The sequence below is a fragment of the Simochromis diagramma genome, unplaced genomic scaffold (assembly GCF_900408965.1).
Source record: "Simochromis diagramma unplaced genomic scaffold, fSimDia1.1 OVJJ01000669.1, whole genome shotgun sequence".
NCBI classification, from domain to species: Eukaryota; Metazoa; Chordata; class Actinopteri; order Cichliformes; family Cichlidae; genus Simochromis; species Simochromis diagramma.
Genome location: NW_024387458.1, coordinates 5,008,108 through 5,033,539, shown reverse-complemented (window position 1 = coordinate 5,033,539; position 25,432 = coordinate 5,008,108). Strand labels below are relative to the sequence as shown.

General features: G+C 41.0%; 1 protein-coding gene across 4 annotated transcripts in view; it reads right to left on the bottom strand.

Annotated features, from left to right (window-relative positions):
• thrab (thyroid hormone receptor alpha b) overlaps window positions 1–25,432 on the bottom strand; it is a 161,670-nt gene that overhangs the window by 35,601 nt on the left and 100,637 nt on the right. For all 4 annotated transcript variants that reach the window (XM_040014016.1, XM_040014018.1, XM_040014017.1 and 1 more), the window contains one exon: window positions 11,967–12,345. In XM_040014016.1, coding sequence (XP_039869950.1) covers window positions 11,967–12,022 — 56 coding nt within the window. In that variant the 5' untranslated portion in view covers window positions 12,023–12,345. The remainder of the gene's footprint in view (window positions 1–11,966; window positions 12,346–25,432) is intronic.

The window sequence follows — 25,432 nt, the reverse complement described above, 5'->3', positions numbered from 1 at the left end:
AATGTAATCTGTATAATTCATGCTAAACCATATATGGAAAGTAAACTGGCTTCTCTATTTGTGTAAACCTTCTCCCTATATCCATTTACCAGCCAAGCATCTGGTACTCAAATCACGTAGAGATATAGGAGCATGATTTGCCACCATAAATTTTAATTTTCAGTTGTAACTGAGCTCTCTAGACCATAAGTTAAGTCATAAAGTTTATGTCAAAGAAAAAGGCAGCTTTACTTGCAGCAAATTGATGCATTTTGGCAGTAAAAGCTGAAAGTGCTCCCAAACTGAATCCAAGTAGCAGGAAAAAGTCTTTGTGGGGAATACTAGTAAGGTCCCCAAAACCACGCCGATTACGAGAGCGCTCATGGGGAAACCCCACAACAGCAGCCGAAAGACAAGAACTGCAAAGAGTGTAGGTGTCAACCATGCAGCCAAAAGCAACACGCATTCACAGCAAGGATGTGCACACACACCTGAAGCCACGCTGACACATGTGGAAGGCATGTAAAGCGCAGATGGGAGCTGGCTGCTTGCAGGGGAGTTATGAAAGCAGAGAGAGGTGAGGTAAGGGGGGTTATGAAAAGCGAGTACAGTATGGGCCGGAGTCAGCGAGTGCTCCCTGCAAGTCTGGGATGTGTTTAGAATCCCAAGAGTCCAGCTCTTTGCTCTCTAACAGCCTCCGGCTCTCCTCCCACACCAGGACCCTTTAACGCCAGCTCCAGGAGAGGGAGCAGGACTCCATTACAACCATAAATAAACTGAGCTCCAACTCTGCTGGACTCTAGGTCACAACACACAAGCCTCTGGGTTAAATTTGCTCTGTGACAGAGATGTATAAGAGTGTACTCTTTATTAATGGGTGAAAGGATCCTTCCTCTGCTGCTACATTTTAATCTTATGAAAGGAGTTTTTAATGAGAGAGTCGCTGCCTTTCTAATGACATAACCGGGTTCAAATGGCGGTCACGGCAAGCCGTCCCTGATTAGCTACTGCAATAAGACATCCAGAGAGATGGATAATTTAATCATTTAAATACTCTTAACTTAAGCATATGAGTGGATTTGAATAGTAAACTTAAAATGGGACTGAACTTCCTAACTCAAGTTGACAAATCATCCCTTTATTAAGTAAAGTTCATGCAAGCTGTTGCCCTGTTAGCCATCAACAACAAATAAATAAAAGGTAGGTTAGTCTCCTCCAGACTGTACATGAATAAAGGAGCGTTAGCCACTGTGAAGTCAGCCATTGTTTGCATACTTGAATTCAGAAGTCTCAACTTTAGCTTATTGCTGTTGCCATCTTGGTCTCTAAAGCCACAATTGGACAATAGTGTAAGCTCCAACTTACCTAATACTAGCAGTGAATTCACATTTTTACACCCAGCACACTTTCAAGAACGCGAGAAAATAAGTGTCATCTTAATCAAAAAAAATCATAACACGCTTTTCTATTTTCTAGCCTTTTTGTAAAACAGTAAATCTGAAAACTCACGAATAGCAACAATATTTGTGAACTGTTGCATGAAATAAATCCAAAAAAAGCATCAACACGGACAGTTCAGTGGCTTGATGAGCTTTAAAATCTAGCTGATGCATTTAATAAAGAATAGCTTTAAGCTTGATATAATTTGAACAAATGACTTGCAAAAATATTCAACCGCCATCCAGACTCCATGAACTGTATGGAGGAAGTTAGCGTTTTAACATGAGAGCGTGGCTTCTGGAGCCTTCTTGCTTTATGAAGCGATAAACTCTCTTAACCTAAATGAACAGAAAACAGAGGTGATTGTGTTTGGTCTGCTACTTTGGCCCCTTAGAAATGTATTTAAAAAAAAAAACTTTGCGAGGAACCTAGGAGTGATTTTTGACTCCAATGTAATGTTTGATAAACAGATCAATGCTGTAATCAAGTTTTTTTCATCTTCGGCTACTTGCTAAAGTGAAGCCATTTCTCTTTTTTAGAGACTTTGAGAGAGCTATCCATGCCTTCATTTCATCTCGCCTCGACTATTGTAATAGTCTTTACTCTGGTGTTAGCCTGTCATCAGTTAGCCGTCTGCAGCTGGTCCAAAACACTGCAGCACGGTTACTAAGTGGCACACGCAAGCGAGAACACACACCTCCCATACTGGCATCATTACACTGTCTGCCAGTTAGTTTTCAAATTCATTTTAAGATTTTATTATTTGTTTTTAAGGCGTTGCATGGGTTAGCACCCTCATTCCTTTCCGATCTTTTAAATTGATACACTCCTGCAAACTCCTGCAAAATCACTGAGGTCTGCAGTTTAATTGCTCCTGGCTGTCCCGAGGTCCAGATTCAAGTACAGAGGAGATCGGGACTTTGGTGCAACTGCTCCTAAATTGTGGAACAAATTGCCCCCTCACATCAGGACCTCCCCAACACTGGACACTTTCAAAACCCGTCTGAAAACCCACTTTTACTCCCTGGCTTTTAAATCAGAATGAGTTTGTATTACTTTTATTGATCTTATTTTTTACTCAAATCTTCTAATTTGATGATTGTTTTTCTTAACTTTTATCATGTCTCCCTATGTTTTTTTCTCTTTTGATTATCTTAATTGTACAGCACCTTGGCCAACAGTTGTTGCTTTAAATGTGCCATATAAATAAATTTGACTTTGACTTTGATAAAGCGCTATACTGCCATGATTGCAGCTCTCAGTATGTCTTGTTTACACAAAGACAAAACAAAAAGGTTCTACACTAAATGAGCTCCAGTCATGTTACTCATTGCTTAATGTTTCTGTGGCTATATTGCACATTTTTCTTCTCTGCTCTCTTGGTCAAAAAAAAACACACGTCTGATAAACAACATGTTTTATGTTACTGCTTCTAAATGAGACACAGGCTTTTCTTTTCTCCTGTAAGAGAGCATGTTTTTATGTTTCACACCAGCAAACATTGTCTCCAACTGGGAAACATAACAATATAATTACCTGTCAGGCTCACGAGTTGCTATAATTGTGCATGAATGCCGGCTCAAACTGCCCTTCATATTTTAAACTGGTTTTAATTATAGCAGTGTCTTGTTCTCAGCTATGGTTCCCTTTTGCACTTTTCAGAATACAAATGTGTATTATACTGGGCTCTTGAACAGCCTGTTGAATTAAGGCTTGATTTATCATGACTGTTGGGTATCTTCTTTAGTGGATTTCAGTGGTCAAAAGCATGGTATAATGTTACTGGCACTGACAACCGTCTCCATTTCTAGCAGTCATGCTGCTCACCTGTGAAGCAACACTTCTACATACAACAACAAATTGATGCAATATGCATATTTTACAAAGTAATACCTAAAGAAATCCGAGAGCCTTTGAACACGGCTGTTGTTTTTCATTCACTTTGTGGGCAAACATGTCAGTTAAAGTGCCAGTAGGATGCGGGAAAAAAAAGAATTAAAGCTGTCACAGCAGCAGAAAGATGCGATGGGGTTTTCACTCAATGCCACTCAAAGGTAAATATCTCTCCCTCTGCCAACTGGCTCCAACATCACTCCACGGAGCTGCTGGAGGCGACAACCATCAGACTGTCAGCTATGTGACAGCTCAGTCTTCCAGTGCAGCAGCATGTTGGTGCAGATGGGAACATCAGCAAACGGGATGACATCAGATACTCATTAATCAGGTCTCTGTCACTCCTACAAGGACTATACTTCTATACTACACGAAACACTATCCTATACCTCTGCATTTCTGTACAGAGAGTTTGCACAAACCCTAAGGTGCCGCAACACAAGCTCGGCAACGTGAGCTCTGATGAATGATGCAACAAATGGCAGAGTAATGACTAGTGATTCACTGAAAATTATAACAAAATAATAACAAAAACACAGAAACAACAGCTCTTTCTGACCAATTTTAACTAGTGACAGGAAAAAAGGAAATACTTTTCCCTAGCAACCGGTGGTTGCTAACTGGTCTCTAGGCCTTTGTGACCAGAGCAGCCAGCTAGCCTTAGCTAGCTAACGTGGACCACTTGAAAAACAGCGAGAAGATGAGGATCAACAGCAGCCGCAAGTGCAGAGAAACAAACTTTGTATTAAATCAAAATAAGAATTACGTAACCAACAGAGTGAGTTTCTACAAATACGCAAGAGAAGTTTTTAGCCACAGTAAAAAGCATGCTATTAGCATCAGCTAAAGCCATGATATAATAGGCTATAACCCACTTTAACTTCAAATATAGTCATGATGTCACATCCACATTGTGGTACCACAACTTAGAACTTATTACCAGATGGCAATGCCTAAAATCAAGGCTTTAATATGGGTATCCAGAAGCTAATGGGTCATATTACATTGCCTACCTCTGCCTTTTACATACAGTCTATGCAGTAACCTCAGAGGTGTTCTTTGTTCAAAGAGCTCTCATTAAAAAAAAGACAGACATTGTGACGAGTGGCCCTGAAAAATAAAATAGCTGTATAATACCTAACATAATGGCATAAAATGACTGTATTTAAAAAAGTGGTTTAGTCTGAAAGCTTTTATGGCTGTTTAGATTCACAGTGGCATGTTGCATCTTCATCTGTTATGATGTTTTGTTGCTACAAACAAACAGAAAAGTAGATTTGGTTTTTATATATATATATATATATATATATATATATATATATATATATATATATATATATATATATAATTGTATTGCACAGTTGAGGAAGACGTTGGTCACTTAGCACATAGAAGACCTTCTGTTCATGGGTTTAAACTGAATATATGTTGACGGAATCTGAGTCTCTGCAGGTTGAGGCAGGACAGCGTATGCTATACGAGCATACCAAAGTAAGTTCAATTCCCAGGTCTTGCTCCGCGGCGAGATACAGATTGCAACACAGTTCTAAATGTGCGAGTCCTGTAGACTGTGCCTCTCGGAAAACTCAATGCACATGCACATACTCTACATTCTCCGCAGTAAACAGTATAAAACCTAAACTGGCGTTCAAGAGCAGCAGATGAATTCCTTGCAGCTCGACATGTGTGCCGAATGTGGCCGCGCGGTCCAAAAACAAATACACAAGAGAAGAAACAAGAGTTTGAGCCAAAAGGATGACACAAACAAAACACATAGTGCTGACCTGATGTAGCAGTGGGAATGTAAAATATGCATAGCTGAGGTACAGTTCTAGTTAAAGCCGCAGCTAAAGCTGTGCACGGCCCTCGTGCATGGACACTGTCCGTTTTTCCCACTCTCCTTCACACTGATATCTCGTCCACTCGTGCTATGTTTAGCCTGCTGACCCACATGGATACTCTCTGCCGCTCCCTCCCTTTTATTCCTATCCATGGAACTTGGTACCACCCAGGCTCCTCTTATACAGTCAGCTTCTCCACTTGTGACTCTGACAGTGAGCGCGACACAGGTATTACTGGTCTGTCAGGTAACTGACACTGCAGGACTTAATAATAAAGATATAGATACACTACATAAAAAGCAGCCAACACCAGTCACAGGGAACTACAGTGTAGATCATTAAGGGTAAATATACATTTCCCCCCGTAAAAAGACAGACAATCTCTGAATACTCTAGCTGTTTATGACATTCAGGTCTTAAATCCTCCCCTCATTAGAGACATATACATTTTTAAAAATAGCATTTATAAAAGGAGCTAAAACAGCTGGTGAGAGCATTTGTTGTTGACTATATTTGGCTGCGGATTAATGCACATCTGGCACTCTAGACCATGTTAATGATGCAACATGTCACAATGAGCCATCAGTCTCCTCTCCCGTGGAACCAGCTCCCAGTTTGGCTGCAGGACAAAGACGTGAAAACCTCTCTACATTTAAACTTTGCTCTTTGATAAAGCTTACAGTTTGAACTGGATCAGGTGACCCTGAATCAACCTTGTGTTATGCTGCTAAAGGCCAGCAAATATTTATTTATAGAGCTCTGCAGGCGCTCTGCAGATAATCGGTCCTACTAACAGAGCACTCAAAGCGCTTTCCTACTACAAGCCTCATTCGCTCACACAAGCTTTTTTTTAAACCTAAAATTCACAGTGACGGATGCATCAGGGACAACCCAAGGATGGTATCTAGTATCTAGGAGAGATGGGATCGAACCGCTGACATTCCAATTAGGAGATGACCTGAAACACCTCCTGAGCCACAGCCGTGCCATTACACACACACAGCTTTTCATAACTTTGGTATGTTGTAACCTCAGTTAAAGTTAAAGTTTTTCTTTATGTAATCAATACATATTTGTAATATTTTTACCCTCCTAACCACGCTCACTCTTCCTTTTTCACACTTATCTACATTCTGCCGATACTCTGCCTGTGATTGGCTAGAGTTTGTTGCCTTTTTTAATCTAGGTGAACGGAAACTGTCTGCTCTGAAGCTCGTGCATCTTAGACAGAACAACACAAAAATGCTCAAAATAGCCTGGAGAATTATATCCATAACAAACACTCAATGAGGCCCCCTGTCCTATGTTTAGAGGGCCACAGTCGCCTATTGTTGTGCTTACATGCTGCGGGCCAACAGCTGCGTCTGCCCCGTCCTATACATCCAGAGCTAATGGACACTTTGTTCCCGCCACTCTCTAAATTACAGGCTGAGGAAGAAGGGGATGTAGTATGCCACAGAGTGAAAGCAAGACAACTCCCTCTGATTAAATCCATAACTCTACAGTAACCCAGACATAACCAATAATAAACATGTAGTTAAAAGCTCAAATATAAACAGCTTGAAATGTTCTGAACTAAAACCAAAGAGAAGCACTTAGTAGGTATTCGACTACATTTAACTGGATTTTTTTCCATATCCAGATGTGTCTGGTGTGCACATAAAACCTATACACTCTATGTTATAAATATAGAGGTTCAGACTTATTTATGTTGATACTGTGAAGTGAATATTTTTTTAAAAAGAAAGATTTCACTAAAGCAGCTGTTATTTCTGTGATCATGATATAATAACTCTAATTTATAACACAAATCGAACAACACAAGTGCAGTTCTGCCGTGAAATGTTCACAGCTCTTTAAAGTATCACTGAGATCCTGCAGGGGGACTTTTCTTTCACAAATGCAGAAATAAAACCTGACAGTGTTTCAGTCAATTAGTCTGAGGTTTACGCCGACTGACTCACAGATTGACACCCAACCACCTGGCCTTAATGGGTACCCGCCTCTCACATTAGGGGTAATTGTGAAATAAACTCTGGTTTAAGAGCTTTAAAAGATGGTAGACTGCAGGTCACACTGATCTCAAACAAACGAGGATGATCAAAATACATTTTTAAGTCCCCAACGAACAAAGGAAGGGGACGTTTAAAGCTATTTCAGCTAATCCCCTATTCACCACAGGTCGCCTACAGTGTCAAAAACATTTGGCAGATTTTTACACTGGATGCTCTTCCTGACACAACCCCCACAAGGATCTGTATCTCCTCCTGGGATCAAACTAGGGATCTTTTGCTAGGTTAGGCAAATGTGTAAACCACTACACTCTGCATCCACAAACAAGGGAACAGGAAGTAATAGTCGTAAAATCCATAGGAAGAGAGCGAATAACAATGCTATTAACGTGGGCATGGCAGGACATCCTCATGTATAGGGGGAAGGAAAAGCTGAATGTTGTTTATGTGCTCAGTTCCACCAAAGACACTGTTGTGGGAAAATCTGACCAACACAGAGACTTTGGCAGTGAGGAAACAAACCTTCACTCGTTCTTCACCTTCAATCAAAGGCTCATTCAAGTACATCGTACTTCACCAGATTCAATCAAATGTAACAATTTTACTTATGTAACAAAATTACGGGGAAAATTTTACATTCAAGTCAGAAATTTGGGCAGATTTTTTTTTTTTTGAGTGCATAAAGAAAAAGAAGCACAAAACATGCTTGAAGATCAAAATATGCAGATTGAGTGACACAGATGGCGTAAAAATTCACTTCAGGTTTATTTATCTAAATAACACCAACAGTCACCTCAAGGCGCTTTATACTATATGATAAAGACCCTGCAGTGTTCTGGAGAAAACCCCAACAATCAAACCATTTTCCTTCCCAGCAGGAGCAGCCGCGGGGAGGGGCAGCCGTGCCCGGTTTGAGGGTGGGGGCGACAGGAAACAGCTACAACATGTAGACGACTGTCTGCAAAGCTTTGCAATCAATGCATAACCATGAAATCCCTTAAAGCAGTCCACTATGCACTGCACTTAATGGCTGATAATATCATTCTGCTCCCTGTTTTCCTCCTGCCTGGCAGCTCCATCATCAACATCCTTGGTCCAGTATATCCACTCTCTCTCATCTCAACATGTCAGCCTTGTCTCGCTAACTTTGTCTCCAAACTGCTCTGCCTGAACTGTCTCTTTCACACTCATTGATAATCATTTCATCTTCAGCTCCACCACCTCCAGCTCTACCTCCTGTCGTTTTGTCAGTGCCACTGTCTCCAAACCATACATCATAGCAGGTCTCATCTTGTAAACCTTCCCTTTCACTCTTGCTCCTATCCCCAGTTTTTCACCTTCATCTTTCAGTTAAATGTCCCATGACTGGACATTTTATGTACTACGTTCAGATGCAAGAGAGCAGACATAACTGGAAATAAAAATCACGTGCTTCGATGAGGATCGTCCCACTTTTTCAAATAAGTGACAATTGGAATAAAACGTAGTGTGCAAAAACGAAACAAACAAACAAAGAAATTGTGCAGCGCAGAGAGCCAAACAATCACAGCTGGTTTTATTTTTACCATAACACTGTGCGGCTTGTATATAGCATCATCAAAATGTGCGAGACCATCCAAGGAGGGGACGCTCTGCAGGGATACTTCTATGTCACAAACTTTTTCGCCCGCCATTCCTCTTCTCGTGTTTGTTTTGCATCTTCCAAGCAACAGTGACGCCATAAATCCCAGCTGTCAGTTACAAAGTTTAAACAAGGTTTAAAAAAAATATCTGAATGAGAACGTCTGGCAGTGACCGTTCCGAAGAATTCAGACTAGAATCTTTACACGCCGCACACACTGCACGGCGTTATCTGCTGAATGTAAACACCAGCTGAGCCCAACTGGAACAGATCTGGTGGGACTGGTCCTCATCAGCCGGCACCTCCAAACTGCATTCATAATCGGCCTGACAGTCGTTAAGTCCATCTCTAGGTTTACGTACGGCATATGATTTGGAGAAAGAGCACATATTCTCCATGTGTGTCAATGTAATTGTTTTCCTTTGCAGGACAGGCGTCCTCCATTTGTCTCTACGTGTAGAAATTAAGAACAGCAGGTCTGTCTGAGGCTTAAGTGCGTTCCCTGACACAAATCCAACAGCACGACACAATTACTGCGAGCCATCTTATGTTATTTACAGTTGAGAGGAGCACTTAATACTTATTGTACACAGAGAAAGCCGACGATTCCACATGCAGACAAGCACCACCAGCCGAGCTGTGATCGTCTCTCGTGCATGATGGATGGGAGGATCTCACATAAGTGCAAAGGATAAAAACAGGCCTCGCGCCTCGTGAACAAAGTTTCCTGGATACAAGAGACTACACAACACTTGTATGGTGTAAGCCTTTACCACTGTTAATGCAACACAGTGCAAGCAGTCTTGCGTCAGCTATGGTGACATGTTCAGAGGAGTGATGCAAGGAAGAATCCGACATGTGCAGCAATTTGTGCATCTTAATATGTTAATAGGAGCACGAAGCAAAACAGCATCAAAAGCGAGTGCCGAGAATGAAATTTAGTGCATAGAATGTATATTTGTATGGATTTATTTATATAAAAAAAAAAAAAAGAAAACAAAAATCAGCTGAACAAGGCTGACGACGTATCAATCAATCTTTAGGAGGAGGGCGTATTCTCTGTCTGCCTTCTGGTATCCAAAACACCACTTTAAAGGACCGGATCAGATCACAACAACTGGTTGACAACACGCAGAAGGGAGGGGTAGAAATTTAATAAAATCCACTGTCATGCTGAGCGCACTAGTGATATCCACTCTGAGCAGAAACCACTCCAGTCTGTAGCCTCGGGAGCTTAATTCATCGTCCTTTTAATTATCCCTGACGTGCAGAGTACTGCAGCCAGCAGGTACAGGTGTACAGGTGTAAACAGAGATACACTGTTATTACACCCGCACATGTGAAATGAAGCAAGATGTCCTCTGCCACGCCGACTTTCTGTTTCCCCCGGCAGCAGAGCTGTTAATCTCCTGACAGGTGTCCGTGTTATCTTAGGAATCCGTCAGCCTCTGACGGTGCGGAACAGGCAGGCAGTCCCTCCACACGGTAACTAAAACATGACCTTACATTTGACATAAATTTGACTGCGGAGACGAAAGACTGAAAACGTTCCGGTGTTAAATTCAAACACTGCATGTTAATGCCGGTGTCCAGTGTTGCCTTCAAGTGCTCGCTTTATCCTCTGACTGCTCAGCCTGTAAATGGTATATACCCCATGGTGTAAAAACAACTACTCATTTAAGACAACAAGACGACAAACCTGCAAGGAAGGGTCTTTTTCGGCACGATTTAATCCAAACATTTCATGTTTTTGTGACAGTTTTATCCAAAATATATACATTTTTTATTATATTAAGTTAGAGTTCACCCTGAAAATCAAATGTAGGACATGCAGAGAAGTGGTGTGACAGAAGAAGATACCCGTTGAAGGTAGATGATCTACTGTGGTGAGCCCTAAAGGGAGCAACCAAAAGCTGAAAGTGCTATTTATCCATCTGTTCAAATACAACAGGACTGTGAGCAGGTTTATGTAGGACCTACTTCCTTTCTACCGAACTACCCCCCATCAACTGTATCGCTGTGCAAAATGAGCTACCCGTGACCTCATGCTCGTGACCGCGTGGCAGGATGTAAACACTAATGGGAACCCACTCAGCTGAGCTGTAATTAGCTGGCTGCACGCTTTAATTGGCGGATGTAGACAGACAGTTCCGACATGAAACTGCACACACATATCTAGGTCATGATTTCTGGAAAGAGGTGTTGCTATAGTGTACTTCTTAAGATTCTGACCACCAGCTAGTTTCCATTAGATTCAAGACAAGCTGAAGCTGATATCTCCCGCTACATGCCAGAGGAGAAACACGTATACTTGATTTAAGGGTGAAACAGATTTCTGTCGTGTTAAAATTGCTCATTTAAGAACTTATGGGCAACAACAAATACTATAAAATAAAGACCTGATGTGATTAAACAGAAGCTTTCATGAAGCTTTCAACACTTATTTTGTGAAACCACAAAACCAACCTGTCATTACACCTTCAAATAACTGTGAAGGCGACGTGTCTTTACCTTCGATATTTCACAGTTCAAATGAAAGGAAATCGTGGTGCTTTCTAAATTAAAGACTTGTTTCAAACCCAAAGCAGCCTGATATACAGCGATAACTATTTCCTTTACCCAGAGGCCTCTTCCATACAGAGGGGCCCCTTCCTCTAGCAGTATGAGAAAACAGTCCATTCCACTAATATTATGTTTTCATTAATGAGAAGGGGCTTAAAAAGCGCCATGTTTGTTTGCATTTAGGCTAGACTGACTCAGTCTGAAGAAGCTGAGCGAGGGCGGGGACGTCAGGGTCAGGAGCAGCTGAAGGTCTAGTTTCTCAGAAACAATTCAGACAAGAGGGAAAGGGCAAGAGGGAGAGAGGGGCGAGTGGTACGGAGGAAAAAAGTGAACACGACGATGCTTAGCTTATCTTGAAAAATGAATACTGCCTTATCAGAAAACCTCTTTTCTACAGCACTAAGAAAAAAATCATGGCTGCTTCAGTAAAGATACAACCTACAGTAGGAAAGCTAAAGGTAGAGAAGGAGATGGGATGGCTATAAAGGAACTGGTACGACTACTGCTTACTTTTAACAGCCATTATGAAACAACGATGCCATTTCAAAATTTCAAATTTAGCTTCTGAGGCATTAAACTGTGTTAACATTAAACAATAAATACATAATTCAAACTCACTGTTTCTCTTCTCCCTCTGATGGGTTAGAGTCCTGCTCCTTGGGCATGTGTTCCATTCACCTTAATTCCATCCAGCAGCCAATCATGAGAGACTGAGGCAAGCCCCACCCTCGGATGCACACTTGTCATTCGCCGGTTGGGACGAGTCGGTCAACAAAACATAACAGGGGCCAGTCCCTAGGGGCCGGTCCCTGGTGTCCTCGGAAGGTGGGTTTTGGGCGTTTCTCCAAAAGGAGTGCACCCGGTGTGTTGTTGCTCAGGGTGATGCTGGAAAATATGAAAGATGATGTAGGTTCCGCGGGTATATCAGCTGGCCTTGAGGCCAGGGCTGGAGGTGGATGACAGTCTCAGGAACGCAGTGGGAGGACTGGGATCCAGGCTGGAAGAGAACAAAGGTCACACTCAGATTAAAAAGTCTCCAGATATGAAACAATGGGAATATGTGCACGACTAAAGCTCCCATCTATCAGGACAATAATGATCACTTAATGATTAATACACTGGAAAAATAGAAACCACATTGAAATATCAGGCATAGATTGAAGTTTAGACTTGCAGAACAGGTCATCTACTACTTGGAAGGTTGGTGGTTCTATCCCTGGCTGCTATGGTCTGCATGCCAAATGTCCTTGGGCAAGATACTAACCCCAAGTTGCTCTCTGATGAATGTGTGTGAATGTTAGATAGAACGCACTTAGAGAACGCAGCAACCACGCCACTAATTATGGAGGAATTATGGCTTAACTCTGAATGTAGGTAGTTAAAGTAGTTGTAGTTTCTGTGGACAGCAACAGAATTAGGATGCTAAAGTTGTTACAAAGACAGCCACTGAAGACCTGGTTGTTCTCGAAACAACCTTTTCAAAGACAACAAGACATTCCACACAACACTCATTTTAGTCCTAAGAGTCCAAACTGACAGTGAGTTTCCTGTGACAGCAGGCTGGAGAAATCTGGAAGTGTTCATATCAGAGAAGCTGCACAGAGTCAAGGTTACTTTTTTCACTACAACGCTCTATAAAAATGTGTCGGAGAGAATGATCCCAAGATTTGAATCACTAGGAACCAAGGTAGACACAGAAATCAGACCTCAACTCTGTAAAACCCAACCCATCTCAAAACCTGAATCACAAACTCGACCCAAGACCTGACATGTTGCTTTGAAACAGAAAGCATTTATACAACACTTCTACCCAAAGTGCTTTACAATTTGCCTGTCAGTCACGTACAAAAAAAAAAAAAAAAACACACAAACAGCAATGGCAGCAAGTCATAGAAAGTCATACAAGGCAGTGGCCTAACCACAAAGAGCAGTTGGGTAAGCGCCTTTGCCCTAGGACATGCAAATTGTAGGAGCTTGGAACTGAACCCAGACTACTTCATAGTTTAGCTACAATTATCCCACACATAAGGAATTTTGGTGTATGTTGTTATCTTGGCGCTCCCTCGCAGTGGGCATTATTTAACTACCCATCTGAATGTATGATCTGCATGAATGCAGACAACTGATAAAGTGAGAACGGGACACAAGACCGAGTCTACAGGCAAGAAAAAGCTAAAAAAATAGCCAGGTTTGAGGTTTTGTGCCACGAACGATCAAAAAAAGTCTTCTGAATTTGTTTCACCAAGGATGTGGCCATACTACAACCAAACAAGTACTTCACCACATGTTGTGACCACTGAGTTAAGCTGTCAAATCCACTGAGACTCATACTCCATCTACCATTACATGACCCTTGGACATAAGAAATAGAGGCTTTTACTCATGCATGCAGAAGCAAATTGATTTTTTTCCCCATTCACACACAAAGTTAAAGCTGGATAAGTTGGTCTGAAGGTCAGAAACTCTGTCACGTTCAGCTGTTACTGGTGCCATTACTAGTTCCTGGAAAACTGCTTAGAGAACGTCACCTCTTGCAAAGGGTTAAGTAGTTTTAAGATTAGCAGCTGAATCCGTGAAAGGGTACGTGTGTTTGTGTAAGTACTAAGAGGATCTTGATCCTTTAACCCCTGCCCTCCTCCCTCTGTTGTTAAAGGAAGGCTTCTTTCTTTCCTTTGCTAACCCTTCATTCGATAGCTTTCTAACAACAGAGCACACACAGAGCATAAGAATGGCCACAAATGAGACCAAATTAGTATTACTAACATAGAGAATATGCTGTATGCAATACTGTTTTAAAAACAACCTTTCTAAACAGGAAAATGAGGCTTTCATCAGTTATTTTGTGGCCATATTAGCAGAAGGTGACTAATTGTGAAACCCTGAATCTGATAATATCAGACCGATGGTTGCTGAAAACAGTAAGAGTGGTGGTGCACCAAGATTGTTTTAAATCATTTTGCATATCAATCCATTTTCCTCCACTTAAAAATAATTTAAAGACCAATGTTCAGCTGTAAAGCATGACCACTAATGAAGGTAGGCTACATCATTTATCAATGCATGCAAATAAAGTTAAATGGCTTCTATGTTCTTCTAATATATAAAGATGCAATTTTCGACATAGGTAAGTAAATATCTCCTCCATCTCCTCTTTCCTTATGTTTGCAGAGGTGTATATATGCAGGCCCACTGCTCCATCTGTCTGCTGATTGTATAGGAATTTCTTTTAATTATGTATTAATAACATTATTTTATTGTATGATGCCTTGGTGCCACTGGATATTAACATGTCTCACACTCATACAGTAAGACAAATGGTGGGGGGGGGTCTAGTAAGGAAGTTGGGGGAAGCAGACAACTCCACAGGAAGAATCTTTTGTCTCTTCTCTGACTCTGGGAGGTAGCAAGGGAGTGTGAACCTTAAGGTGTGAAACAGCTGTGTATTGCCTTTTGTTCCTGAAGAAGGTATTTAACTGAGAGCCATGTTAGGCTCGGGAGACTCTGCTGGCCGTCTGCCCCGCGGTCATGCAGGCTCTCCACCAAGCTCAGGTTTTTCTGTTCTTTCTTTGTGATTAAAGAATGTTAGCTACCGCTCACCGCTCGTCTGCAGGCTTTATTTAATGGAAAACTATATACAGTGCATCTACTCACTATCCATTTAATCTGTTTGTTAATGCAAATATCTAATAAGCCAGTCACATGGCAGCAACTCAGTGCATTTAAGAATGCAGAAATGGTCAAAAATGACCTGGTGAAGCTCAAACAGAGCATCAGAATTCAGGGGAAAAAGGTGATTTAGGTGACTTTGGATGTGCCATGGTTGTTGTCCAATGGAGACACAGGAGATTCACATCATGGATGTGCAGCTGACAAATGTGCAGCATGTGTGTTGATGCTATGATATCCTGAGGAATGTTTCCAGCAATTCGTTGAATATACACTACGGAGATCTAAGTTGGTAGTTCTGAAGGTAAAATCAGGCCCAACCTGCTACTAATATACAAATATATACATGTAACGAAAAATAATTTCCCCCAGGGATCAATAAAGTATTCTGATTGTGACTCAAATGGATTGCTGCTGGACTTTGCATTATTGGGCCCTTACCAACCACCGATAAATTTCTGAATGCAGAGTTGTATGTGAGAATAATAAAACTGGTTTTATTAACATTGCAAACATTGTACAATCATCAGCTAAAAATTTTAATAAACATCTGTTAAACAAAACAACCTTAATCAAGAACCCCACAAAGACTAAACATTAGGCATGAAGTAGGCACTTAAAGACACTTAAAGATAAAACACACGCACACACACTGTGAGCGGAGTAGTCTACAAGGCTGAAACCAACAGGGCAAACTGTGGCGTGATATTGATATAGGACAGGAGTGATATAAACTGCATATCAAATATAAATGGAGTGTGCTTTATCATAGCTCTACTCTCTATCAACATCCACAGATCACCACTACAAGTGGCATTAACCTCAGTATGTGTCTGTAACACAAACAATAAGTCGTTTATCACACTGGAACAATGAGCTCAAAATCTGAAAGCAGAGTATTGTCTGATTAGGAACTGAAATTACATCCAAGTACCATATGCTATTAGAGCAAGACAAGTCTTTTTAGAACTGGACCCTATTCCTTTCCATTTTCTTCACTGTATCCATAAACAGCGAGGCTCTAGGGAACTGTAAATTATAATGATGCTGCAGGTTTAGTTTCGGGGTATATTTGTAGAAATAGTGCTTCAAGCCTCTGGTTAGGAGTTACAACAGCTTCTTTTGGACTAAACAGCTTTGGCAACTATAAGAGGGTAAGTACCCACTGGGGTGGTTGCCCTGGAACTATGTGCCATCCGAACTTTTCTTCTGCTTGCTTTAGCATCGCTAATTGCAGAGGCACTGCTCTTTGTCGACTTTTACTTCGTTGTGAACCTTTTTACATCCTCTTCATTTTTTCTCTACATTTCCTCACTGTATTGTGTTTGCCTAACAGCGAGTTATAGGGAAGTGCTAGTGTATGTTTTTTTCTAATTTGTTCTAAATTGTAAGATTTGCCGCACTGGAGGCCTGGACTTCACTGCTGGAGTTTCTTCCAGTTTTTAGTCCTAAAACTAAAAACTGTCGGTTTTTTAATGTTCAAGTGTTTCCATCAATTTTCTCCAGAGTCCAGATCACAGGGGTAGAGTCTCCTCTCCTTGGCTACTTCCAGCAACTTTTGCAACAAGGCATGAGCCCATGGGGCTAGGCCCAACCGAGCTCAGCCCCAAAGAGCTACACAAGTCTGGGCCTCAGTGGGCTCACTAGCCGGTGCAGCGTGGATCAGTAGTAGTCGAGTGCAGTCACTGGTTGCAAATACTGGCTACGTGACTTTTTGCAGCACTTGTCCCCTGTTGGCCATTAAAAAGACTGCAGGTTTAACACACTTCCACATTGGCTTCACTTTTCAGATTCAAAGTCTAAGTCTATTTTTCATACCATTTATGAAAAATACCAAAAATGGACTTCCAAAAACTTTGATGGTGGTGAATTTTTTCTGTTTTCACACCGTTTAAAAACAGTTACTCTAAAAACATTCCTTTAGTGTTAAATCAAAAAAACACGGGTTGTTTACTGATCTCTGCTATTGACCAGGCTTCTTTAAAGCGTTCAACCTTTAAAAGGACATACAGTAAATTCTGAATTCCACCCAGAGAGCTCCCTAACCTTTGTATTGATTTATAACAGGCATTAACTTTAATTCATGTTACTACAAAGACTGTTGAGTCATTAAACAGATTGTCCAAACTCGGCACCATGTTTGACAAACTCTTCCACAACTTCCCTCTTCTATAAACTCACTACCTGTGAGTTTATGCAACACAAAGTGGCACACGGTATCATGATCACAGATAGGATTGAGCCTCGAGCTTGTTAAGTAACTTGTGAGGCTGTATCTGCTACCCTACCACACTTAGAACATCCCCATATATATATATATATATATATGTGTGTATGTGTGACTGTAGAAATGTTCTATAAGTCTTTGTCAAAAAGTGACATCGCATTAGACTTTGCAATAAAACTTATCTCCCCCTGTCCACAAGCTATAACGTTCACCTGTTTCATCTTAACTGTGTCCTTGTTTGCTCTCATTCATCCTTGATCCAATTCAGGAAGTTATGCTTGTATAAATATTCCCTATATCCAAGGTCAGGGCATGAAAATATATTTTAAGTGGTCTAGGGCCAGTAATGTGTACATTGCATACTTGAGCTATGGAAAGACAGCATGAAACAGGGAAGATGAAAGGGGGCAAAGTGAAAGACTAAGAGCCAAGAAAAAAAGTTGGGGATAATATATACAGTACATGGAGAGTGGAAGCTGATGAAAGCTGGAATGAAGACAAAACAAACCTACTTATATGTGAGCTCGAAGACAAATAACAGGACGAGGTAGAGCTTGTCAAAGCTCTCATTCGGGTCTTTTTGAGCATGAACATACAGGGTGGGCCATTTATATGGATACACCGTAATAACATGGGAATGGTTGGTGATATTAAAGTCCTGTTTGTGGCACATTAGTATATGTGAGGGGGCAAACTCCTCAAGATGGGTGGTGACCATGGTGACCATTTAGAAGTCGGTTATCTTGAATACAACTTTTGTTTTTGTTTTTCAATAGGAAGAGGGCCATGTGACACATCAAACTTATTGGTAATGTCACAAGAACAACAATGGTGTGCTCGGTTTCAACGTAACTTTATTCTTTCATGAGTTATTTATAAGTTTCTGACCACTTATAAAATGTGAAAAGAAAGAATTTTCATGAAAGAATAAAGTTTAGTTGAAACCAAGCTACTACTACCACTATTGTACATACAAAAAAACCCACAATAACCTTACTCCTTGATTTGAAAATAGGCCACCAACGTCTCTCGTGGAGCCTTCTCCAGGCTAATCCCCCCTGGTGTACTGAAAGTGAATGAAAACTGTGCCAAATTTGAGCATTTTTGTCTTTATTTAACAGTAAAGGTCAGCCAAGAGACAGAGTATAGGGAAGAGAATCACCTCTAACATTCATTGGTTGTCCATTACACACTAATCCACTTTATATCATAAAGTCCCCCTATAGCGGTCACTGCAGCTATTGAAACACATCAAAACACCTCATACAACATTTTGAACTTCACCAGTGTCCATCCATTTAGCCTGCCAAAACATAGTAAATGCTCTCTAACGTATACATAGGCATGATTTTCACACCCAAAAACAGAACAAAAAAAGGAGAAAACTAATGCTCACTGCCTACTGATGCACACCTTTTCAGTGAGTTATTCAACCTTAAAACTGTAGCAAACTGTTGCATACTGTTTTCACACTGAATGTGCCCCAGATTCATTCATTCATGACTCCTCGTGGTGTCAATTACATCGACTTGCAGTGACGAGGAAGAATCTCACGGGGAAATCGGTGCACTAATCATAAAGCAAACAATTTCAACCAACACCTTATTTAAACAACGATAATGATAGGCACACTGACACAGAAACCAGAATCCAGTTACCTTTAGTTAAACAGACATCATGATGTGTCATAGATTGTCTTGTCAATGTGTCCAGTATTGTTGAATCGTTGTACCATGATGCCAGTGTTATCATAAGATAGCATTACCGCTTCATTATGGTCCCCATATTCTCCACAACTTCGCAACAGTTTTTTTTAACAATCAGTGAGCATCTTACGGAGGATCTTTGAGGTTTGAATAAGTTTGATTAAGTCCTATTTTAATGCATTTATGAGATTTCTGGAAGAAGAGGCTACAGCAGCAGCAGTCACAGAATAAAAGGAAAAACTTTGTCACAAGTACGGTATAAAGTAACGCAGCAGAAGTTTATTGACAAACCAGTATCCCAAAGTTTAGTTTTCAAAGATTTCGACATCAATTTTGCATGCATGCATGCAGAGCATGCAGCTACATTTGCTCCAAGTGATTTACAACACTCATAACATTCCTTAGATCCTGTTTTCTGATGGACAAGATGACACATTCATAAAGATCCTGATGACTGCGCATTCATCAAATATTGATGCGATGACATTTTATGTGAAAAAGACTTCCAAAATTTAGGTTCAAGGAATTCTAGGAAGCGTGCACAGCCACCCACACTCTTTAAAACTCACACATCTCAGCTTCATCTACCTTGACTAGCACACTTTCCAGTATGGCCTCAAAATTTTAATTGGACCTGAAAACGCTGGCGTTTTCCCCTCAAACAGGGTTCACCTTTAATTGCATGCTTTAAAATGCATCAAAAGAATAACTAGCGAATGCATGTTGATGCCTGGAGAAGCAGAATTCATTAAACATGACTCTTTCTATGCCGTTTCAGGCCAGAAAAAAAAAAGAAAAACGAGAAAATTAAAGAAAAATCAAGGTACCTCTGCTCTTCAAAAACAGAGAAAATGAAGGTGGATGACAATGGAGAATGTGGATATTGTTAATATGTATCGATTTGGGGAAAATCAAAAGAAAATAAGTGGTTGAAATAAAATAAAAGGACATTTCTTTTTTATCTCTACATCAGCTGGCAGTCAGTTCATGTGAGAATAAGCTGTCGTGCAGCTTTGACATGCAGATGTTGCTACATCTATGTCTAATTGCAAACTTCCAGCTTCTAAACCATCAATGAGAAACTGATTTGCCACATCTGACATGCACGTCTCGTGTCACTCAAGGTCTTCCGTTATACTGTCAACGAACAATATTTTTAAACCCTCGCATGACCGATGCGATCGTAAAACCAGCTCGAGTGGTCTAATGAATGTTTGTCGATGAAGCGACTGCGTTGTTTGTGGTATCCCAGGCGAAAAGACGATGACAGGCCTCATTTACAAACACTTCGTAAAAATGTTTCGCGCGCAAACGCAGGATTTATGCGACTTTGTTTGTACACGAAAGAGGACAAACTGCTGTCGAGCACGTCTGCGCTAAAGATCATGAAGTCTGGATTGTTGCAGGAAACAAATCTTTGAATTAAACCGTTGGCCTATTATTAATCCATTCATTCATTAGCAGAATATGACATTGAAAACTGTTCATTTAATGGACGCATTGAGCAAATATCCATGAAATTGATGCCCTTTCATATCAACGTTTACACCCTCATTATTTCACATAATTAAAGGAAACTTCTCTTTCTTTGTTTACCACAACTGCACATCTGCAATAGAGACAAAACCACCAGAGCACTTTCACTGTCGTCTTATGTGTTTTTCACACGTTTGCATGCTGAAAATTGACCCTTAACCTAGTAGATTACTAAGTGAAGCCTGTAAATCTTGACCAATCGTCACTATGAAGCAGCACACCTCAGTTTATGGGTCAGATCCACTAACACACACATGCATGTCAGTTAGAAGTAAATTTACCTGTGCACATGACTCAGGAATGCATCAGGAACTTTGCAAGCAATTTTGTACACACCCTCATTACTGTTCTATCTCAGCAAATCTAGAACCTGCAGTAAATCTGTTTGGTTACACGTTCTCGATGGTTCTGCATGCAGTTTGGAACCTCTAAAAACCAGTTCAAGGCTAAGATTGACAACCCTAATGACGCTTCGGAGCAAGTCTAAAAATATGCCCCCACCCCAATTACGTGTCTATTTAAATGTCCAGTGTCTAATTAGGAGAAAATATGCACCCTTATGTGTTGCCCGAGCATTTTGATTTAGAGCTTCTTCACTAATTAAATCATAACGATTGCAGTCAAGCCTACATGGTGCTTGCTAAAGGCCCTACTAGTACAGATATTCATGTATAAAAGTTTATACACATGTCTTTTCATTTAAAATATGAAATTAGTTGAGGTGAAATAAGCACACATTAAAAACAAAGCATAAACATGTCTTTCCCTGTAGTTGCAGCAGTTATAATGTAAATGCCAGTGTTAATGCAGTGGAGGATGATGGTGCATGCATGCCTAGCCTCTTGAGCTCCTGAAGAGAGCCCTTATTAAAATTCACACCATGACAGCAGAGGTTGGGGTCAGTGCTCCCGAATCCCAAGGGTTGCCGGGGCAATTAGTGGTTAAGTAATGAAGAAGGGGCAGGGCAAAGTTGTTGATGCAGTCCGATCATAGAGCAAACGGTGTTAGAAAAGGGGAGGAGGAGGGGGGTGTTAGTACCTCGGGGTTAAAAGTAGTCAAAGGCAAAGACATCATATTTCATGCTTGGTCTCTCTCCAGGCCAATTACTGCCAGGGAATTATCAATATGCGCTAATAGATCACGGCGAAGCAACAAAATTATGTCTGTTGCGGCCATTCTTCTAAGCGTGACCTTGTGGTTGCGAGTATATACAATCACAGATGTCTGCATACACAAAAAATGTTAATGTTCAACATTCACGTGTATACACAGATGGGGATTCAAGGTTTCATGCTCGTCAGGTAAAGGACAAATACAGAAACTACTCAGAAAGTGCATACATCCATTTATTTACGTTGGTGGAAGCAATAACAACTCAGTCAGCAGCTTGCGACAGGCGCCGCAGGAAACTCTTAAAGAAAAACAGCATGTAGGAATCTCTCGTTACAAACAGTTCGAACTCTGACGTACTTTGACAGCGAGCGTTCGGGTGTAATTAGGTGCGCTTGGTTTGCCTCATGTATCCTTAATTCAGATGTCAAGCAAACAAACACTGGATTTTTTTAAAATGTGACACATGTTCTTTGCTTGGTTCGTAACAACAGGGTTTCATTTCCAAAAGAGCCCTCATCTCACTGCTTGTATATCAAACGCTTTGATACACAACACATGCTAAATCCCCCAGTTTTCCAAAAAATCCTGAAAAAAGTTTCTCCTCTTGTATAACTGCAGTGCATTCTCATTCAGTTTGCATGCACTTGTCTTTAAGTATGCATACTGCAGGTTTTGCATATTGCCCCCCAACCACCACTGCTATTTCTCTTAATCCTTGCATTAACTATCTCTGTCATCTCTTCTTTTTTCTTAATTTTATGCCCTTGCAATTTTTGCAAACAAAAAAAGGAACTAACTACTGTGAACTCACAGACTTAAACATTTTGAAGCCCTTATGGATCCTAATTAATACTACCTTGGGTGTTGTTGTAGTCAAAACTGACCATATTTAGATGAAGGGACTAACTAACAGAACTTATGTTGGTGAGTAAGGTTCATCCACAAACTGCATGGATACATTCCTAACAGACACACACGCTAATTTGTGGTAATTAGTGATAAATAAACGATGAATAAAACACCAGAACTTCCCCAAAACTCAAGAACAGACTTCTTGGGTGGGGTTTTAATGCAATTAAACGCACAGCAGGCCATAATATTTTGTCAGCTCATTACCTCACAAATGCGTCAAAAGGCAGGCAGCACACCACAAGCACGCGCTAGCTGTTCATTTCAGACTCTCTAATTATGTGAGGTGAAGCCAGATGGCTCCTGTATTTGCATCCACCTGTCACCTATAGTGGCCCCTAACAAGGATTTCTTACAGAGGAGACTTCTAATGAAAAAGTTGCATGGTTGTTGTGAAGGAGAAATTTAGTGTTGGACACACTAATATGAGAGCCTGTGTGAACTGGCTCGCATTATGGAGCCAGCTTCAAGTGGACATAAGAAGAACTGCACTTTAACATCGGATTCGTTTTTTCAGCCCACGAGGATGCTGCTTGGTCTTGCTGAAACAGGCAAGCGAGCGGAGAGAAGTCAGCAGAGCCAGTTCACATACAGACAGGCATGCTGGAAATACTTTAAAACCTTTGTTTACCCAGATTAAGGAGTCTGAGCACACATTCGACCTCAGTAGCCGCCCAATTACAGTGTTCAAACAAACCGTGGACAGTTAAAGGTCAGCTGCCTTGCTCAGCGGCATGTCAGCAGTAGCTGTTTAAAGGGAAGCCCAGCGGCACACCACAGCAGATCACGCTGGCGCCTGGCACCGAAACTGAAGACCAATGGAAGACATAAATTTACATGAGACATTTGAATACTCGCAGGGCACGGCCAAGTCGCTAATGATGCTGCCAGCCTCCCCTTCGTCGCTCCCAACAGTACAAAGTCTCCTATTCTTAACATTTTATTGTCCCATTAAAGCAGACAGCCCATAAATCTTAACGAGGCTCAAGTAAAAACAACAGACGTTTTGTGTCTTTCCTTTGTGTGTTTCTGCTATGCCGTCTGTTCTGATCTTGATTTGTGCGTCAGCTAACGTTAAAAATAATCAATAAAGGTTGCGGCTATGAAGCTGTTTTTTTTTTTTTATTGCCAATAAACATGTCATTTAATTCTATCATTCAACAGATGAATCAATTAGCCTTTAAAATATCAGAGACAGGTGAATAATTGCTTATAATAAGTTCTCAGAGTCCAAAGAAACAATAATATTACATTTGAATATGTTGATCCTGGGAAGTTTATTAAGATGGTTTTCTTTACTGTTTCCCTTCACAGTTAAATCTATGTTTTAAACGCTTTAAAGGCAGCTTTATTGCAGTGGTACTTTTTAAAGACAAAAGTAAAAATAAATGCACACAGAACAGGCTTGTAAAAAAAAAAATAAAAGGGCAAAGCTGGATTAAAATGAACTCTCTCCAACAGGTCTGTGTTAATCCAAAAAAAGTAAACATAGGATGGTCAGCAGGCCTAAAGGTACTGTACTGCAACTAAAGTAACCCTTGTGTTTGCATACAGATCTAAACTGAGGCCAAAGATTAAAGTGCAGCATGAGTAAGGCCCAGGTCATATATGCCTAGAGACCAGCTGTTGACCCCTCGACACTTACCGTGAAAAATGTGTATGTCAGCTGCTGTAAAATCAGTTGCTTAAGCTCCTGAACCAGGCCTACAGACTGGTCAGAGACCCCCAAGGCAAGTGTGTAGTGGCTGCTGGCAGCCTCCTTCTAATTGCTTTGGTTGCTCTGCTGTGGTTACTTGTAGTTTGCATGGAGGAAGGTGAGTTGACTGCGGCAATCTGATGCTGAGGCTTCCGTAGAGCCCCAATCTCACCATCATGGAGTCAGTCCGCAATTAAACAAAGAGACTGCCTAAATCCACAGAACGGAGCAGAGCCTGCCAAATACCTGAAAAACCCCGGGTAGACAATCCAGTGCCTTATTTTTAAAAGCACCCTTGCTATACTTTTAGTGCACAGTGCTGTACATCTCCAGGTACTTTTGACATATTAACTTTTAATGCACTAGGCGGAGAACAATTTGCCCTTTCTTTCTCTTACTTCCACTTTCTCCTCTCTCCTTATATCCCTCCTCTTCCCACCCTCCTTTGGCAAGGACAAGTTCAGGTGCTGCCAAGAATGTGACTGAGTTTGGAAAACAAATCCAGCTAGCTTCTCTTTCTTTGCTCTTCGAGTTTTCTCTTTTGCACCAATGGCTGTTGTTTCTTGTTCTTTTTTAAGGTGGGCCACTGAGTGCAGCAGAGCTCCCGACAAAGGTTTGCAACTGAGGTTTTAGACAGCGACCTGCAGCTCACCGCTTTCAATGCAGCTAAGCTAAGCCTCTTTCTAACCCATTCTTACAAACACACATTCAGCCGTTTCTCCAGCTTATTAAAAAAGTGCATTCTGTGAAACTGGAGGCTGTATAGTATACTTCCACTTCCTGACACTTGTTCATTTCCTCGCAGCTAATAGGACACGACAGATGGATGAAGGATAGCTCCTTTTGGAAGTTTGTTACGTTCCCCTAAAAGGGTCCAGGCAATTAGGGAAGGTAACAAAAAGTGTCCGGGTCGGAAAAAGGAGACAGAGAGGCAAAATGGTTAAATTAAAGAGTTTTATTAAAGTTTCTATTAATAACTCAGCTAAAAGAGACGGACAAGCCGCTATCACCATTTAAAGAAACAAAACAAAACTCAAGCGTCGGTCAGTAAACTGAAAAGTAAGTCAGGGTTAGTGGTTAGTAACCAAACACACTCCTCTCCGCCAAGCAGGAGAGCAGCTCACTAGCTGCACCCACTCACATGGCACCCTGGCACCCGAGCTCACCTTTCTCTGCCCTTAAATACTTTAAATTGCTGATGGGAGTCAGCTGTACGAAAGAAAAAGGTGGC